Source organism: Pelophylax lessonae (genome assembly GCF_965119305.1).
Source record: "Pelophylax lessonae genome assembly, chromosome: 12".
Lineage (NCBI taxonomy): Eukaryota > Metazoa > Chordata > Amphibia > Anura > Ranidae > Pelophylax > Pelophylax lessonae.
The window spans coordinates 910,741-931,334 of NC_138779.1; the positions used below are offsets into that span (position 1 = coordinate 910,741).

The 20,594-nt window shown below is 46.2% G+C and overlaps 1 protein-coding gene across 2 annotated transcripts in view; it reads left to right on the forward strand.

Moving 5' to 3' along the window:
* Positions 1–20,594, forward strand: part of CFAP107 (cilia and flagella associated protein 107) — a 498,422-nt gene that overhangs the window by 6,255 nt on the left and 471,573 nt on the right. Inside the window, exons 3-4 of one of the 2 annotated variants that reach the window (XR_014226050.1) lie at positions 4,797–4,971; positions 7,958–8,451. Coding sequence is in view for 1 of the 2 variants with exons in the window: in XM_082274489.1 (XP_082130615.1) it covers positions 4,797–4,971; positions 7,958–8,253 (471 nt within the window). In the remaining variant the exon portion in view is untranslated. Of the gene's footprint in view, positions 1–4,796; positions 4,972–7,957; positions 8,477–20,594 lie in introns of those variants that run through there. The other variant, XM_082274489.1, reaches the window with a different exon arrangement.

Genomic DNA, 20,594 nt, shown 5'->3' on the forward strand with positions numbered 1-20,594 from the left:
ACCCGCCAAAGTATTGGCACTGCGCCCAAGTGCCACCAGTCTGTGTCCTGGACATTCAGCAATTCCAGATGCTGGGGATTTAATAGACTTTTCTGCAGAGGAGAAAAATCCCAGTGAGATTACAGGAGAAGAGTGGCATCCAGGCACAGCGCTGCTGACCTCTGCCTGCAACAATTGGTGACCCAGGAAGATGTGTGCCAGGCCACTGACTTTTCAGTTTACTTTCCAGAAGAAGTGCTGGCAACAGGGCAGAGTCCTACCAACCTCTGCCCAGCACCCGCAACAGCTACAGAGTTCCAGGACGCAGGAATAAAGATGAGTTCTACTTCACCCTCAATCTAGAGTCCTGTCTCTTATTGGGGGAATCGGCTATAAGGGATTGCTATGTCCTTCATACTCCCTTCAATAATCACTGAGCTCTTATAAGACCTTGTGTAAGATCTTCTTCATGTTCCTGCTGCTCTCTCTGGGGAAAGAGAGGTTCACCCAATGGAACCTGGAGCCTTGTCGTAGGTCCAGGGTGGGTAGGAGACGGTGAGACCCCAACCAAGCTGCGGCAGTTCGTGGGTCTGAGGTGGTTATGGTGTCTGGTGGAGTGCTTGGAGCCCTCGGGAAGCACTAGGAGCATCTGTCAATGGAGGTACCCAGTCTGGGTGGCGGTTGATCCGTTACATCGCCATTTTTTTTCATCCAGTCAACACGACGAGGAACGAATGTTCGAGTTCTCTTGATAGATAAAGTTACCGCTGTTTGAATCCTTCTCAAACTGTGGCGGGGGGTAGATTTGTACAATCGCTCACTCATTGTCTGTCTCTGGGGGGGGACTCATTGTCTGTCTCTGGGGGGGGACTCATTGTCTGTCTCGGGGGGGGGGGGACTCATTGTCTGTCTCTGGGGGGGGGACTCATTGTCTGTCTCTGGGGGGGGACTCATTGTCTGTCTCTGGGGGGGACTCATTGTCTGTCTCTGGGGGGGGGGACTCATTGTCTGTCTCTGGGGGGGGGACTCATTGTCTGTCTCTGGGGGGGGACTCATTGTCTGTCTCTGGGGGGGGACTCATTGTCTGTCTCTGGGGGGGGACTCATTGTCTGTCTCTGGGGGGGGGGGACTCATTGTCTGTCTCTGGGGGGGGGACTCATTGTCTGTCTCTGGGGGGGACTCATTGTCTGTCTCTGGGGGGGGACTCATTGTCTGTCTCTGGAGGGGGGGACTCATTGTCTGTCTCTGGGGGGGACTCATTGTCTGTCTCTGAGGGGGGGGGACTCATTGTCTGTCTCTGAGGGGGGGGGACTCATTGTCTGTCTCTGGGGGGGACTCATTGTCTGTCTCTGAGGGGGGGGACTCATTGTCTGTCTCTGGGGGGGGGGACTCATTGTCTGTCTCTGAGGGGGGGGACTCATTGTCTGTCTCTGAGGGGGGGGGACTCATTGTCTGTCTCTGGGGGGGGGACTCATTGTCTGTCTCTGGGGGGGGGGACTCATTGTCTGTCTCTGGAGGGGGGGACTCATTGTCTGTCTCTGAGGGGGGGGACTCATTGTCTGTCTCTGAGGGGGGGGACTCATTGTCTGTCTCTGGGGGGGGACTCATTGTCTGTCTCTGAGGGGGGGGGGACTCATTGTCTGTCTCTGGGGGGGGGGACTCATTGTCTGTCTCTGGGGGGACTCATTGTCTGTCTCTGAGGGGGGGGGACTCATTGTCTGTCTCTGAGGGGGGGGACTCATTGTCTGTCTCTTGGGGGGGACTCATTGTCTGTCTCTGGGGGGGGGACTCATTGTCTGTCTCTGGGGGGGGACTCATTGTCTGTCTCTGGGGGGGGGACTCATTGTCTGTCTCTGGGGGGGGACTCATTGTCTGTCTCTGAGGGGGGGGACTCATTGTCTGTCTCTGAGGGGGGACTCATTGTCTGTCTCTGAGGGGGGGGGGGACTCATTGTCTGTCTCTGGGGGGGACTCATTGTCTGTCTCTGAGGGGGGGGACTCATTGTCTGTCTCTGGGGGGGGGGGGGGACTCATTGTCTGTCTCTGGGGGGAGGGGGGGACTCATTGTCTGTATCTGGGGGGGGGGGCTCATTGTCTGTCTCTGGGGGAGGACTCATTGTCTGTCTCTGAGGGGGGGGGACTCATTGTCTGTCTCTGGGGGGGTGGGGACTCATTGTCTGTCTCTGGGGGGGGGACTCATTGTCTGTCTCTGGGGGGGTGGGGACTCATTGTCTGTCTCTGAGGGGGGGACTCATTGTCTGTCTCTGAGGGGGGGGACTCATTGTCTGTCTCTGGGGGGGGACTCATTGTCTGTCTCTGAGGGGGGGGACTCATTGTCTGTCTCTGGGGGGGGGGACTCATTGTCTGTCTCTGAGGGGGGGGGACTCATTGTCTGTCTCTGGGGGGGGGGGACTCATTGTCTGTCTCTGGGGGGGGGACTCATTGTCTGTCTCTGGGGGGGGGACTCATTGTCTGTCTCTGGGGGGGGACTCATTGTCTGTCTCTGAGGGGGGGACTCATTGTCTGTCTCTGGGGGGGGGGGGGGGGGGTCATGTCACTAATGATTATTGAAAGCCACATTTGTATTTTCCTGGAAGTAATAAAAAAAAGTCATTTCATCAGCGAAATCCATCAAATGTGAGAGAAAAAACACGAGATCATTAAATTCCACTCACCCAACCCCCATCATAAAAATCGATGAATAAATGGTGGATCCTGTCCATCCTCACTATGAGATTCTGCAATAACCCCGCTGCTCTCTGTCTCCCCCTTCTGGCCGTGTCTTTAATGCAGTTGGGGATTTTGCAGCTGTGGTGACAGCTCTGCACATGCTCAGTTTTCAGTGAGTTTCTTTGCTGAGCATTTCCTCCTTATCATATCTGAGCAGCCCATGTGACTATAGAGTATACACAATGACAGGCCACGCCCTCCCGCCTCCTCCATGCCTACAATGTAGGCAGGATATTACATGTAGATTAATGGAGGCTTCACCTCCCTCTTATTCTAAGATACAGACTGGAGGGGGCGGGACACAGCCTGTGACTGGCAGAGATCCGCCCCCACCATGTTATTGCCAAAAAATAATAAAGATTTGATTTCAAATATATATTTGGATGAAAATGTATAACAGTTGATTGATATTATTATTATTTTTTTACTCTGTACTCCAAAGGTTGTTTTTTTTGGTATGTGATCATGTGACCAGCAGCAGCAGAGGACTAGAAGCTCCTCCTACTTATGTTTCCCTGCAGACAGTCTGGGAGAGAGCCGGGTCATGTGACCGCTGGATCTCCATTAGGAAAAAGACTTGGAGGTTTTTTTTTGCAGAATTTGCCCCCCCCCCCCCCCCCCCCAGGTGCGGTTCCCATAGATCCCCGATATTTCTGTCTTCATTGATGGAACGATCGTCCTCTGGAGAAGAATTGTAATAAAACATAAAAATAAATATCACAAATCAGAAATATTTCCCACAATTGATGTTTTTTAGTGAATTGATTTCTGGGATAAATGATTGAAATCTGGATTTTGGTGAACTGACCGCTGTGCGTTACAAATCATCATTTCCATTCATTGACCAATCAGAACTTCTCTCCCCCAATCATCCGGAGCTCCTCCTGTGTGATCCCCATCCCCCATCATTATACAGAGAGAGGAAGGGGGATTTACTGGTTTTATATATTTCTTCTCTGTCTTCCTGCTTTCTGACCTAGGCCACAATGATGTCATCCATCCCAGGAGTCTTCATAGGGGAGAGGCTATCTCAGCTAGCCACACCCTTCTTCCTGCATGTCTAAGCTAAGGGCAGATGGATTCCAGGAAGTAAATGCTACATGAATCATCTGCCCTTACTCAAGATGGTCGCAGATAGGAATGCTGGGGGGGGGGGGGGGTTGATTTCTCTGCAAAAAAAAGCATTAAGACTTTGATGGATGGATGGATGGATGGATGGATGGATGGAAGTATGGAGACTTGTATGGATGGTTGGATGGAGACATGTATAGATGGATGGATGGATGGATGGATGGATGGATGGATGGAGACATGGATGGATGGATGGAGACATGTATGGATAGATGGATGGATAGATGGAAGTATGGAGACTTGTATGGATGGGTGGATGGAGACATGGATGGATGGATGTATGGATGGAGACATGTATGGATGGATGGATGGATGGATGGATGGATGGAGACATGTATGGATAGATGGATGGATGGATGGAGACATGGATGGAGGGATGGAAGTATGGAGACATGGATGGATGGAGACATGGATGGAGACATGTATGGATAGATGGATGGATGGATGGATGGATGGATGGATGGAAGTATGGAGACATGTATGGATAGATGGATGGAGACATGGATGGATGGATGGAAGTATGGAGACATGGATGGATGGATGGATGGAGGGATGGAAGTATGGAGACATGGATGGATGGAGACATGGATAGATGGATGGATGGAAGTATGGAGATATGGATGGATGGAGACATGGATGGATGGATGGATGGATGGATGGAAGTATAGAGATATGGATGGATGGAGACATGGATGGATGGATGGATAGATGGATGGATAGAAGTATGGAGATATGGATGGATGGAGACATGTATGGATGGATGGATGGATGGATGGTTGGATGGAGACATGGACAGATGGCTGACATGGATGGATGGTGTTAAGTCACTGCTGATTTCTTCAGCTGTGTGTGTGATTTGAGCTTTAGTTATTGAGCTCTGTATACATCATATATAAAGGTCATATTTATAAGAAGACAAAGCCTGTCCTGTCTGTTTTTCTCTTCTTCCTATTATAGGGATTACCCAGACAGCATTTCCTCTCCCATCACGGAGAAGCCGCTGGCAGACATTTGGTGTCGCTGTACGATGACCATTACATCAGACACGGGAACTCCTCCCTCCCCCCTCTCCGCAGTTGGGATGGGAGGAGCCTGGCCTGGCTTCCGGAGAGATCCGACTTCCCTCTGACAGGTCAGTATCTATATCTCTATATACTGTATATCCATCTATCTATATACTGTACAGTACGTATATATATCTCGGTGCTTGAGCTCTCGGCTCCTCCCACCTTCTTCAATTCCTATCAGGCTGCCAGAGTTGCGTTCTCGTGATATGACCGGATATCTCTCTCATCATTCACACAGACACACCTATCCATTGCAGAGCCTCTGCACCCCGGTACTATCTGCGCCCCACACTCCTGACCCCTGCACTCTGTACATTACACACTCCTGACCCCTGCATCCTGTACATTACACACTCCTGTCCCCTGCACTCTGTACATTACACACTCCTGACCCCTGCACTCTGTACATTACAAATTCCTGTCCCCTGCATTCTGTACATTACACACTCCTGACCCCTGCACTCTGTACATTACACACTCCTGACCCCTGCACTCTGTACATTACACACTCCTGTCCCCTGCACTCTGTACATTACACACTCCTGTCCCCTGCACTCTGTACATTACACACTCCTGACCCCTGCACTCTGTACATTACACACTCCTGTCCCCTGCACTCTGTACATTACATACTCCTGTCCCCTGCACTCTGTACATTACACACTCCTGTCCCCTGCACATTACACACTCCTGTCCCCTGCATTCTGTACATTACATACTCCTGTCCCCTGTATTCTGTACATGACATACTCCTGTCCCCTGCACTCTGTACATTACACACTCCTGTCCCCCTGCACTCTGTACATTACACACTCCTGTCCCCATGCACTCTGTACATTACATACTCCTGTCCCCTGCACTCTGTACATTACACACTCCTGTCCCCTGCACTCTGTACATTACACACTCCTGTCCCTGCATTCTGTACATTACACACTCCTGACCCCTGCACTCTGTACATTACACACTCCTGACCCCTGCATACTGTACATTACATACTCCTGTCCCCTGTATTCTGTACATGACATACTCCTGTCCCCTGCACTCTGTACATTACATACTCCTGTCCCCATGCACTCTGTATATTACATACTCCTGTCCCCTGCACTCTGTACATTACACACTCCTGTCCCCTGCATACTGTACATTACATACTCCTGTCCCCTGTATTCTGTACATGACATACTCCTGTCCCCTGCACTCTGTACATTACACACTCCTGTCCCCATGCACTCTGTACATTACACACTCCTGTCCCTGCATTCTGTACATTACACACTCCTGTCCCCTACACTCTGTACATTACACACTCCTGTCCCCTGCACTCTGTACATTACACACTCCTGCCCCCTGCACTCTGTACATTACACACTCCTGTCCCCTGCACTCTGTACATTACACACTCCTGTCCCCTGCACTCTGTACATTACACACTCCTGTCCCTGCATTCTGTACATTACACACTCCTGCCCCCTGTACTCTGTACATTACACACTCCTGCCCCCTGTACTCTGTACATTACACACTCCTGCCCCCTGCACTCTGTACATTACACACTCTGTCCCCTGCATTCTGTACAGTACATACTCCTGACCCCTGCACTCTGTACATTACATACTCCTGTCCCCTGCACTCTGTACATTACACACTCCTGTCCCCTGCACTCTGTACATTACACACTCCTGTCCCTGCATTCTGTACATTACACACTCTGTCCCCTGCACTCTGTACATTACACACTCCTGCCCCCTGTACTCTGTACATTACACACTCCTGTCCCCTGCACTCTGTACATTACACACTCCTGTCCCTGCATTCTGTACATTACACACTCTGTCCCCTGCACTCTGTACATTACACACTCCTGACCCCTGCACTCTGTACATTACACACTCCTGTCCCCTGCACTCTGTACATTACACACTCCTGACCCCTGCACTCTGTACATTACACACTCCTGTCCCCTGCACTCTGTACATGACATACTCCTGACCCCTGCACTCTGTACATTACACACTCCTGTCCCCTGCATTCTATACATTACACACTCCTGTCCCCTGCACTCTGTACATTACACACTCCTGACCCCTGCACTCTGTACATTACAAATTCCTGTCCCCTGCATTCTGTACATTACACACTCCTGACCCCTGCACTCTGTACATTACACACTCCTGTCCCCTGCACTCTGTACATTACACACTCCTGACCCCTGCACTCTGTACATTACACACTCCTGTCCCCTGCACTCTGTACATTACACACTCCTGACCCCTGCACTCTGTACATTACATACTCCTGACCCCTACACTCTGTACATTACATACTCCTGACCCCTACACTCTGTACATTACACACTCCTGTCCCCTGCACTCTGTACATTACACACTCCTGTCCCCTGTATTCTGTACATTACACACTCTGTCCCCTGCACTCTGTACATTACACACTCCTGTCCCCTGCACTCTGTACATTACACACTCCTGTCCCCTGCACTCTGTACATTACACACTCCTGTCCCTGCATTCTGTACATTACACACTCCTGTCCCCTGCACTCTGTACATTACACACTCCTGTCCCCTGCACTCTGTACATTACACACTCCTGTCCCCTGCATTCTGTACATTACACACTCCTGTCCCCATGCACTCTGTACATTACACACTCCTGACCCCTGCATTCTGTACATTACACACTCCTGTCCCCTGCACTCTGTACATTACATACTCCTGTCCCCTGCACTCTGTACATTACACACTCCTGTCCCTGCATTCTGTACATTACACACTCCTGTCCCCTGCACTCTGTACATTACACACTCCTGTCCCCTGCACTCTGTACATTACACACTCCTGTCCCCTGCATTCTGTACATTACACACTCCTGTCCCCATGCACTCTGTACATTACACACTCCTGACCCCTGCATTCTGTACATTATGTACTGAATGATTGAATAAGTGGATGGCATGGCTGTGATTGGATCTCCCCGGAGTTCTTCCTCAGCACAAAGACCAGCGGCCACTAAAGAACCATCTTTTCCTTTTCAGAACCTCCAACCAACTTCGGTCTTCTACAGGAAAAGCAGAAACTCTGGAGAGATCGCCCTTCAGAGGAGCTGAGAAGTGTCTACTCTGCCTCCTATAGGCCTCCTCCAGCCTCCGCCTTCATCACCCCCCGATACGGAGTGGCCCCTCGTGTCCTCTCCAGCACTGTGCACAAGAACAACAATACCAATAAAGCTTTAGACTTCAAGTGTCAGACCTACCTCCAGGTCCCGGACCCCCCTGGGGAACATGCTGGTAGAACCCACAGCTTAGGTATCATCCAGCACCCCGTCCAATAAATGTCAATGTGTCCATTAATAAAGATCCACAATCACAATCTTATCTATCAAATGATTGGAGGAAAAATCTGTGTGTAAGAGGAAAGGCCGAAATCAGAGAATTCCAATCACAGCCGGGCAGACACATCGCTCCCAACTGTCCCGGATTTGGAGGAGCTGTCCCGGATTTAGAGGGACTATCCCAGATTTAGAAGAACAGTCCCGGATTTAGAGGGACTGTCCCGGATTTGAAGGAACTGTCCCGGATTTGGAGGAACTGTCCCGGATTTGGAACAAAGTCCCCATGTCCCTCTTTCCTCCTCATTTTGCTCTGATCTTTATAGTTGTATATAAAATACACTTTTTATCTCCCAGTGATAAATCTTTTACCCAATCTCTAATTTGCTGCATTTGTAAAATTTCAGAAGCCGATCTCAAGGAATAGTAGAGGGTAAAAAATCACTTGTGGGGATAACTAATCTTTTTTTGGGACAATTTTCCTTTATGGGGGCGTGGCAGGGGGTGTGTCCTATGCCTAATAGGTGTCCCTTGTTCCCATCTCTGAAATTTGGGAGGAGTGCAGAAATGTCCTCATTTTTATCATCGTCTCCGATTCCTCCATCTACACAACACAGCCTGGATGGAGGAATCGCCACGATTCTCACTTCCCGCACCTGAGACTGCCTGAACAATGCTTGAATCTGATAGGACGATACAGAGCATCCGGAAAGTTCTCACAGCGCTTCACTTCTTCCACATTTTATATTACAGCCTTATTCCAACATGGATTCCATTCATTATTTTCCTCCAAATTCTACAAACCCCTCCCCCATAATGACAACGTGAGAGAAGTTTGTGTGAAATCTTTGCAAATTTATTAAAAATAAAACTCGTAATAAATCCCATGTACATAAGTATTCACACCCTTTGCCATGTACATAAGTATTCACACCCTTTACCATGTACATAAGTATTCACACCCTTTGCCATGTACATAAGTATTCACACCCTTTGCCATGACACTCAGAATTGGGCTCAGGTCCATCCTGTTTCCACTGATCATCCTTGAGATGTTTCTACAACTTGATTGGAGTCCACCTGTGGTAAATTCAGGTGATTGGAGATGATTTGGGAAGGCACACACCTGTCTATATAAGGTCCCACAGGTAACAGTGCATGTCAGAGCACAAACCAAGCCATGAAGTCCAAGGAATTGTCTGTAGAGCTCGGAGACAGGATTGTATGGAGGCACAGATCGGGGGAAGGGTACAGAAACATTTCTGCAGCATTGAAGGTCCCAATGAGCTCAGATACCAATGCTGGGGGTTATTCAGAGGCGGCTCTAGACTTTTTGAGGCCTTAGGCGAAATTAAAATATGAGGCCCCCCTTGCGCGATAAAACCCCAGGCGCCAGGTCGCTAATTCTAGTCGAGCCCTGTGTTATATTAATATATTAACAATATATGAATATATATTATAATAAAATATAATAAAAATAATATATCCACCATCCTAAAGTCTGTTTCTGATTGTTTAGTCAGACATTGACATCAGTGTCCTGCTGGAGGTGATTTTGTAGGGCTCTGGCAGTTTTTATCCTGTTCCTCCTTGCATAAAGGAGCCGATACCAATCCTGCTGATGGGTTAAGGACCTTCTATGGCTCTGTCCAGCTCTCCTAGAGTAACTGCCGGTCTCCTGGAATCTCCTCCATGCTCCTGAGACTGTGCTGGGAGACACAGCAAACCTTGTGGCAATGAGACATATTGATGAGCCATCCTGGAGGAGTTGGACTGCCTGTGCAACCTCTATAGCAGGGGTCTTCAAAATATGGCCCTCCAGTTGTTCAGAAACTACAATTCCCATCATGCCTTTTCATGTCTGCGAATGTCAGAGTTTTGCAATGCCTCATGGGATGTGTTGTTCCGCAACAGCTGGAGGGCCATAGTTAGAGGATCCCTGCTCTATAGGGCCCAGGTATGGCCTCATGCTACCAGTAGTGACACTGACCCCAGCCAAATGTAAAACTAGTGACAAACAGTCAGAAAAGATGAGAAGGGGGAAAAAATTCAGTGTCCTCCACCTGTAAAACCATTCCTGTTTTGGAGGTCAACTGTTGCCCATCTAGTGCCCCTGTTGTTAATTTCATGAACACCAAAGCAGCTGAAACTAATAAACAACCCCCTCTGCCATTTTACTGACCAGATAAATATCCCAGGAGTTTAATTGACTTGATTGTTATACTCTGATTAAAAAAGTGTTCCTTTATTTTTTTTTGAACAGTGTATATATCATAGTTTGTAGACGTGATAACTTTCATACAAACCAATCAATCTACACTTATTGGGATTTTTTTTGTAATCAAAAACATGTAGCAGAATACATTTTGGCCCAATTTAATGAAGACATTCTATTTTTTTTTCATTGGATTAACACATTTTTAACACCAGAAGAAAAGCTCTATTAGTGTGATATATTGTATTTGAGTATAGCGCTGCAACTGCAAGAGCTGCAATAGCCAGTTAAAGTAATGCAGTGCCGAAATAGCAAAAGAAATGGAGCTAAATACATTTTGGCCTAAATATATGACAAAAATGTAATATATTGGATATTTTTTAACTGTCAAAGTATAAAAATATTGTTATTTTTTCAAAATTGTCGCATTTTTTAATTAATATTGCAAAAAATGAAAAGCGCAGAGGTGATCAAATACCACCAAAAGAAAGCTCTGTTTATGGGAAAAAAGGACGTAAATTTCGTTTGGGTACGGCGTTGCATGACCGCGCAATTGTCAGTTAAATTCGTACAGTGCCGAATCGCAAAAAGTGGCCTGGACGTAAGACAGCAAAATCCTCCGGTGGTAAAGTGGTTAATCCAGTTTGGTGTGTCCAGTATTCTTTGTATATTTGGAGTATATGTGATGCCACCTACCGTCCCCTGTTACATCACTTCTGCTTTGAATGCAAAACATGTCGTCATTTTGACACCTGCGATTCATGAAGTGTACCATATTTTTGACCAAACTCTGTGTGTGTGTGTAAAAATAAAATATATCAGACGGGGTTTCTCTTTTCCCCCCTATCTTTTACCACTTGCTGACCAGCAACCAAAACATATACTGCAGGTTGGCAGATTCCCGCAAAATGATGTGCCCAGATGTCGCTTTGCAGGAGCGCACGCACCCATTTGCTAGGGCAGAGGGGAAGCTGATCTTTGAATAAAATAACTGGAAGGTACCTCACTATGGAGATCTCCTTTTTTATACCCATGGGGGGAAGCTATGTAAGAGGCACCGTGACCCAAGGACTCGCAGAACTTCTGCTGAAGATAAGACCGTGGCATAAACATGGCTCTCGAGTCCTTGGGTCACAGTGCCTCTTACATAGCTCCCCCCATGGGTATAAAAAAGGAGATCTCCATAGGGGAGTACTGAGTGGATGCACTGCCTGGATATAAAATACTTATATAAAGAAACCATACCATTTGGTTGTCATAAGAAGCATGAAGCAGCTGCAGAAGCACTGAGCACTTTATTATTTTTTTATCTCATTTTTTCAATTGAATAGAGTGTTTCCCATCCCATATTAATAAACAGACTTTTCAAGGAATGGTATGTACTTAATATTCAGGACTCAGTCGTCACTTCTGGCGGCAAGCTGGCTGCCTCTTGGACAGGACTTGTTGTTTTGTGGTCAGTCACTCACTGTCCTCCAGCTCCAGTCCTTACCTTTCTATTGTCTTGTTGATCTGCTCTTCTCTTCTTCTCCTCATGGTACCGAAGCCGCCCGGGAGAATGCAGGGGAGGAGTTGCGTGACATCACGTCGTGACGTCAGCGCTATCCAGGACCATGATTGGTCGAATGGAGGAGCAAGAGGCGGAGACAGCCAGCAGCCCAGAAGAAACCGATGTGAGTGCCGTGCGGGGCCTGGCTGGAGTAATCATGCTGTACAGCGAGTCTAGCTAACGCCGGCAATGTTGCGGAGTCAGTCTTGTGGATGCGGCCGCCGCCGCCGGTGACCTGGCATAGTAGTAATTCATGATCTCATCATAAAAAAAAAAAAAATTATTGGGAAGGATGCGAGGCCCCTTTAAGTGCGAGGCCTTCGGCGGCCGCCTTACCCGCCTAATTAGAGAGCCGCCTCTGGGGTTATTACTCCATCCACTGATATCAATGCTGGGGGTTATTACTCCATCCACTGATATCAATGCTGGGGGTTATTACTCCATCCACTGATATCAATGCTGGGGGTTATTACTCCATCCACTGATATCAATGCTGGGGGTTATTACTGCATCCACTGATACCAATGCTGGGGCTTATTACTGCATCCACTGACACCAATGCTGGGGGTTATTACTGCATCCACTAAAACCAATGCTGGGGGTTATTACTGCATGCACTGATATCAATGCTGGGGGTTATTACTGCATCCACTGACACCAATGCTGGGGGTTATTACTGCATCCACTGACACCAATGCTGGGGGTTATTACTCCATCCACTGATATCAATGCTGGGGGTTATTACTGCATCCACTGACACCAATGCTGGGGGTTATTACTCCATCCACTGATACCAGTGATGGTAGTTATTACTCCATCCACTAATACCAATGCTGGGGGTTATTACTCCATCCACTGATACCAATGCTGGGGGTTATTACTGCATGCACTGATATCAATGCTGGGGGTTATTACTGCATCCACTGACACCAATGCTGGGGGTTATTACTGCATCCACTGATATCAATGCTGAGGGTTATTACTGCATCCACTGACACCAATGCTGGGGGTTATTACTCCATCCACTGATACCAATGCTGGGGGTTATTACTGCATCCACTGACACCAATGCTGGGGGTTATTACTGCATCCACTGATATCAATGCTGGGGGTTATTACTGCATCCACTGATATCAATGCTGGGGGTTATTACTCCATCCACTGACACCAATGCTGGGGGTTATTACTGCATCCACTGACACCAATGCTGGGGGTTATTACTGCATCCACTGACACCAATGCTGGGGGTTATTACTGCATCCACTGATATCAATGCTGGGGGTTATTACTGCATCCACTGATATCAATGCTGGGGGTTATTACTCCATCCACTGATACCAATGCTGGGGGTTATTACTGCATCCACTGACACCAATGCTGGGGGTTATTACTGCATCCACTGATATCAATGCTGGGGGTTATTACTGCATCCACTGATATCAATGCTGGGGGTTATTACTCCATCCACTGACACCAATGCTGGGGGTTATTACTGCATCCACTGACACCAATGCTGGGGGTTATTACTCCATCCACTAATACCAATGCTGGGGGTTATTACTGCATCCACTGATACCAATGCTGGGGGTTATTACTCCATCCACTGATATCAATGCTGGGGGTTATTACTCCATCCACTGATACCAGTGATGGCAGTTATTACTCCATCCACTAATACCAATGCTGGGGGTTATTACTCCATCCACTGATATCAATGCTGGGGGTTATTACTGCATCCACTGACACCAATGCTGGGGGTTATTACTCCATCCACTGATACCAGTGATGGCAGTTATTACTCCATCCACTAATACCAATGCTGGGGGTTATTACTCCATCCACTAATACCAATGCTGGGGGTTATTACTCCATCCACTAATACCAATGCTGGGGGTTATTACTCCATCCACTGATATCAATGCTGGGGGTTATTACTGCATCCACTGACACCAATGCTGGGGGTTATTACTCCATCCACTAATACCAATGCTGGGGGTTATTACTGCATCCACTGACACCAATGCTGGGGGTTATTACTCCATCCACTGATACCAGTGATGGCAGTTATTACTCCATCCACTAATACCAATGCTGGGGGTTATTACTCCATCCACTGATATCAATGCTGGGGGTTATTACTGCATCCACTGACACCAATGCTGGGGGTTATTACTCCATCCACTGATACCAGTGATGGCAGTTATTACTCCATCCACTAATACCAATGCTGGGGGTTATTACTCCATCCACTGATACCAATGCTGGGGCTTATTACTGCATCCACTGACACCAATGCTGGGGGTTATTACTGCATCCACTAAAACCAATGCTGGGGGTTATTACTGCATGCACTGATATCAATGCTGGGGGTTATTACTGCATCCACTGACACCAATGCTGGGGGTTATTACTGCATCCACTGATATCAATGCTGAGGGTTATTACTGCATCCACTGACACCAATGCTGGGGGTTATTACTGCATCCACTGACACCAATGCTGGGGGTTATTACTCCATCCACTGATATCAATGCTGGGGGTTATTACTGCATCCACTGACACCAATGCTGGGGGTTATTACTCCATCCACTGATACCAGTGATGGTAGTTATTACTCCATCCACTAATACCAATGCTGGGGGTTATTACTCCATCCACTGATACCAATGCTGGGGGTTATTACTGCATGCACTGATATCAATGCTGGGGGTTATTACTGCATCCACTGACACCAATGCTGGGGGTTATTACTGCATCCACTGATATCAATGCTGAGGGTTATTACTGCATCCACTGACACCAATGCTGGGGGTTATTACTCCATCCACTGATACCAATGCTGGGGGTTATTACTGCATCCACTGACACCAATGCTGGGGGTTATTACTGCATCCACTGATATCAATGCTGGGGGTTATTACTGCATCCACTGATATCAATGCTGGGGGTTATTACTCCATCCACTGACACCAATGCTGGGGGTTATTACTGCATCCACTGACACCAATGCTGGGGGTTATTACTGCATCCACTGACACCAATGCTGGGGGTTATTACTGCATCCACTGATATCAATGCTGGGGGTTATTACTGCATCCACTGATATCAATGCTGGGGGTTATTACTCCATCCACTGATACCAATGCTGGGGGTTATTACTGCATCCACTGACACCAATGCTGGGGGTTATTACTGCATCCACTGATATCAATGCTGGGGGTTATTACTGCATCCACTGATATCAATGCTGGGGGTTATTACTCCATCCACTGACACCAATGCTGGGGGTTATTACTGCATCCACTGACACCAATGCTGGGGGTTATTACTCCATCCACTAATACCAATGCTGGGGGTTATTACTGCATCCACTGATACCAATGCTGGGGGTTATTACTCCATCCACTGATATCAATGCTGGGGGTTATTACTCCATCCACTGATACCAGTGATGGCAGTTATTACTCCATCCACTAATACCAATGCTGGGGGTTATTACTCCATCCACTGATATCAATGCTGGGGGTTATTACTGCATCCACTGACACCAATGCTGGGGGTTATTACTCCATCCACTGATACCAGTGATGGCAGTTATTACTCCATCCACTAATACCAATGCTGGGGGTTATTACTCCATCCACTAATACCAATGCTGGGGGTTATTACTCCATCCACTAATACCAATGCTGGGGGTTATTACTGCATCCACTGATATCAATGCTGGGGGTTATTACTGCATCCACTGATATCAATGCTGGGGGTTATTACTCCATCCACTGACACCAATGCTGGGGGTTATTACTGCATCCACTGACACCAATGCTGGGGGTTATTACTCCATCCACTAATACCAATGCTGGGGGTTATTACTGCATCCACTGATACCAATGCTGGGGGTTATTACTCCATCCACTGATATCAATGCTGGGGGTTATTACTCCATCCACTGATACCAGTGATGGCAGTTATTACTCCATCCACTAATACCAATGCTGGGGGTTATTACTCCATCCACTGATATCAATGCTGGGGGTTATTACTGCATCCACTGACACCAATGCTGGGGGTTATTACTCCATCCACTGATACCAGTGATGGCAGTTATTACTCCATCCACTAATACCAATGCTGGGGGTTATTACTCCATCCACTAATACCAATGCTGGGGGTTATTACTCCATCCACTAATACCAATGCTGGGGGTTATTACTCCATCCACTGATATCAATGCTGGGGGTTATTACTGCATCCACTGACACCAATGCTGGGGGTTATTACTCCATCCACTAATACCAATGCTGGGGGTTATTACTGCATCCACTGACACCAATGCTGGGGGTTATTACTCCATCCACTGATACCAGTGATGGCAGTTATTACTCCATCCACTAATACCAATGCTGGGGGTTATTACTCCATCCACTGATATCAATGCTGGGGGTTATTACTGCATCCACTGACACCAATGCTGGGGGTTATTACTCCATCCACTGATACCAGTGATGGCAGTTATTACTCCATCCACTAATACCAATGCTGGGGGTTATTACTCCATCCACTAATACCAATGCTGGGGGTTATTACTCCATCCACTAATACCAATGCTGGGGGTTATTACTCCATCCACTGATATCAATGCTGGGGGTTATTACTGCATCCACTGACACCAATGCTGGGGGTTATTACTCCACCCACTGATACCAATGCTGGCAGTTATTACTCCATCCACTAATACCAATGCTGGGGGTTATTACTCCATCCACTAATACCAATGCTGGGGGTTATTACTCCATCCACTAATACCAATGCTGGGGGTTATTACTCCATCCACTGATACCAATGCTGGGGTTTATTACTGCATCCACTGACACCAATGCTGGGGGTTATTACTGCATCCACTAAAACCAATGCTGGGGGTTATTACTGCATACACTGATATCAATGCTGGGGGTTATTACTGCATCCACTGACACCAATGCTGGGGGTTATTACTGCATCCACTGATATCAATGCTGAGGGTTATTACTGCATCCACTGACACCAATGCTGGGGGTTATTACTCCATCCACTGATATCAATGCTGGGGGTTATTACTGCATCCACTGACACCAATGCTGGGGGTTATTACTCCATCCACTGATACCAGTGATGGTAGTTATTACTCCATCCACTAATACCAATGCTGGGGGTTATTACTCCATCCACTGATACCAATGCTGGGGGTTATTACTGCATGCACTGATATCAATGCTGGGGGTTATTACTGCATCCACTGACACCAATGCTGGGGGTTATTACTCCATCCACTGATACCAATGCTGGGGGTTATTACTGCATCCACTGATACCAATGCTGGGGGTTATTACTGCATCCACTGATACCAATGCTGGGGGTTATTACTCCATCCACTGACACCAATGCTGGGGGTTATTACTGCATCCACTGACACCAATGCTGGGGGTTATTACTGCATCCACTGATACCAATGCTGGGGGGTTATTACTGCATCCACTGATATCAATGCTGGGGGTTATTAATGCGTCCACTGACACCAATGCTGGGGGTTATTGCTGCATCCACTGATACCAATGCTGGGGGTTATTACTGCATCCACTGACACCAATGCTGGGGGTTATTACTGCATCCACTGACACCAATGCTGGGGGTTATTGTACTCCGTTTCTTCAGTGTGCATAGCGATACACAGCAGAAAATGCAGCTGGGCCAACATTTTTTAAATACTTTGTATCTCTCCATCTCCTGTCTGATCAATGTTTATAAACAATGTTACTTTGTATCTCTCTATCTCCTGTCTGATCAATGTTTATAAACAATGTTATTTTGGATCTCTCTATCTCCCGTATGAACAATGTTACTTAACAAAAATGAAAAACTAAGAGGTTGTAAACCCCAATAAAATGTTTTTTCTTTTTGCAACCTGAAAGAGAAACACATAATGAGCTAGTATACATCGCATACTAGCTCATTATGAAATACTTACCTTAGAACGAGCCCCCGCCATGCCGCCCGCTTACCTGTATGACGGGCGACTGGACATGTCCAGTCGCCCGTCTTCCGGGATCGCGGCATCCGGCCATCTGATTGGCCGATGGTCACGGCACGGGGCTCTGAAGGAACGGCACCAGCGGCCGTTCCTACAGAGCGCATGCTCCAGTGACGTCACTGGATGCATGTAAGGTAAATATCTCCTAAACGGTACATGTTTAGGAGATATTTACAGTACCTATAGGGGGGCCTTATCATAGGATCATCTATAGGTAAGTCTTATCATAGGATCATCTATAGGTAAGTCTTATCATAGGATCACCTATAGGTAAGTCTTATCATAGGATCATCTATAGGTAAGCCTTATCATAGGATCACCTATAGGTAAGTCTTATCATAGGATCATCTATAGGTAAGTCTTATCATAGGATCATCTATAGGTAAGTCTTATCATAGGATCACCTATAGGTAAGTCTTATCATAGGATCATCTATAGGTAAGCCTTATCATAGGATCACCTATAGGTAAGCCTTATCATAGGATCACCTATAGGTAAGTCTTATCATAGGATCACCTATAGGGGGGGCCTTATCATAGGATCATCTATAGGTAAGTCTTATCATAGGATCACCTATAGGTAAGTCTTATCATAGGATCATCTATAGGGGAGTCTTATCATAGGATCATCTATAGGGGGGGACTTATCATAGGATCATCTATAGGTAAGTCTTATCATAGGATCATCTATAGGTAAGTCTTATCATAGGATCATCTATAGGTAAGTCTTATCATAGGATCATCTATAGGTAAGTCTTATCATAGGATCATCTATAGGTAAGTCTTATCATAGGATCATCTATAGGGGGGGCCTTATCATAGGATCATCTATAGGTAAGTCTTATCATAGGATCATCTATAGGGGGGGCCTTATCATAGGATCATCTATAGGTAAGCCTTATCATAGGATCATCTATAGGTAAGTCTTATCATAGGATCACCTATAGGGGGGGCCTTATCATAGGATCATCTATAGGTAAGCCTTATCATAGGATCATCTATAGGTAAGTCTTATCATAGGATCACCTATAGGTAAGTCTTATCATAGGATCATCTATAGGGGAGTCTTATCATAGGATCATCTATAGGGGGGGGCCTTATCATAGGATCATCTATAGGTAAGTCTTATCATAGGATCATCTATAGGTAAGTCTTATCATAGGATCATCTATAGGTAAGTCTTATCATAGGATCATCTATAGGTAAGTCTTATCATAGGATCATCTATAGGTAAGTCTTATCATAGGATCATCTATAGGGGGGGCCTTATCATAGGATCATCTATAGGTAAGTCTTATCATAGGATCATCTATAGGTAAGTCTTATCATAGGATCATCTATAGGTAAGTCTTATCATAGGATCATCTATAGGGGGGAGTCTTATCATAGGATCACCTATAGGTAAGCCTTATCATAGGATCATCTATAGGTAAGGCTTATCATAGGATCATCTATAGGTAAGCCTTATCATAGGATCATCTATAGGTAAGGCTTATCATAGGATCATCTATAGGGGAGTCTTATCATAGGATCATCTATAGGGGAGTCTTATCATAGGATCATCTATAGGTAAGTCTTATCATAGGATCACCTATAGGTAAGTCTTATCATAGGATCATCTATAGGTAAGTCTTATCATAGGATCACCTATAGGTAAGTCTTATCATAGGATCACCTATAGGTAAGTCTTATCATAGGATCATCTATAGGTAAGTCTTATCATAGGATCATCTATAGGTAAGGCTTATCATAGGATCATCTATAGGTAAGTCTTATCATAGGATCATCTATAGGTAAGTCTTATCATAGGATCATCTATAGGTAAGTCTTATCATAGGATCATCTATAGGTAAGTCTTATCATAGGATCATCTATAGGTAAGGCTTATCATAGGATCATCTATAGGGGGGGCCTTATCATAGGATCATCTATAGGTAAGTCTTATCATAGGATCATCTATAGGTAAGGCTTATCATAGGATCATCTATAGGTAAGTCTTATCATAGGATCACCTATAGGTAAGTCTTATCATAGGATCATCTATAGGGGAGTCTTATCATAGGATCATCTATAGGTAAGTCTTATCATAGGATCATCTATAGGTAAGCCTTATCATAGGATCATCTATAGGTAAGTCTTATCATAGGATCATCTATAGGTAAGTCTTATCATAGGATCATCTATAGGTAAGTCTTATCATAGGATCATCTATAGGTAAGTCTTATCATAGGATCATCTATAGGTAAGTCTTATCATAGGATCATCTATAGGTAAGGCTTATCATAGGATCATCTATAGGGGAGTCTTATCATAGGATCATCTATAGGTAAGTCTTATCATAGGATCATCTATAGGTAAGTCTTATCATAGGATCATCTATAGGTAAGTCTTATCATAGGATCATCTATAGGGGAGTCTTATCATAGGATCATCTATAGGGGAGTCTTATCATAGGATCATCTATAGGTAAGTCTTATCATAGGATCACCTATAGGTAAGCCTTATCATAGGATC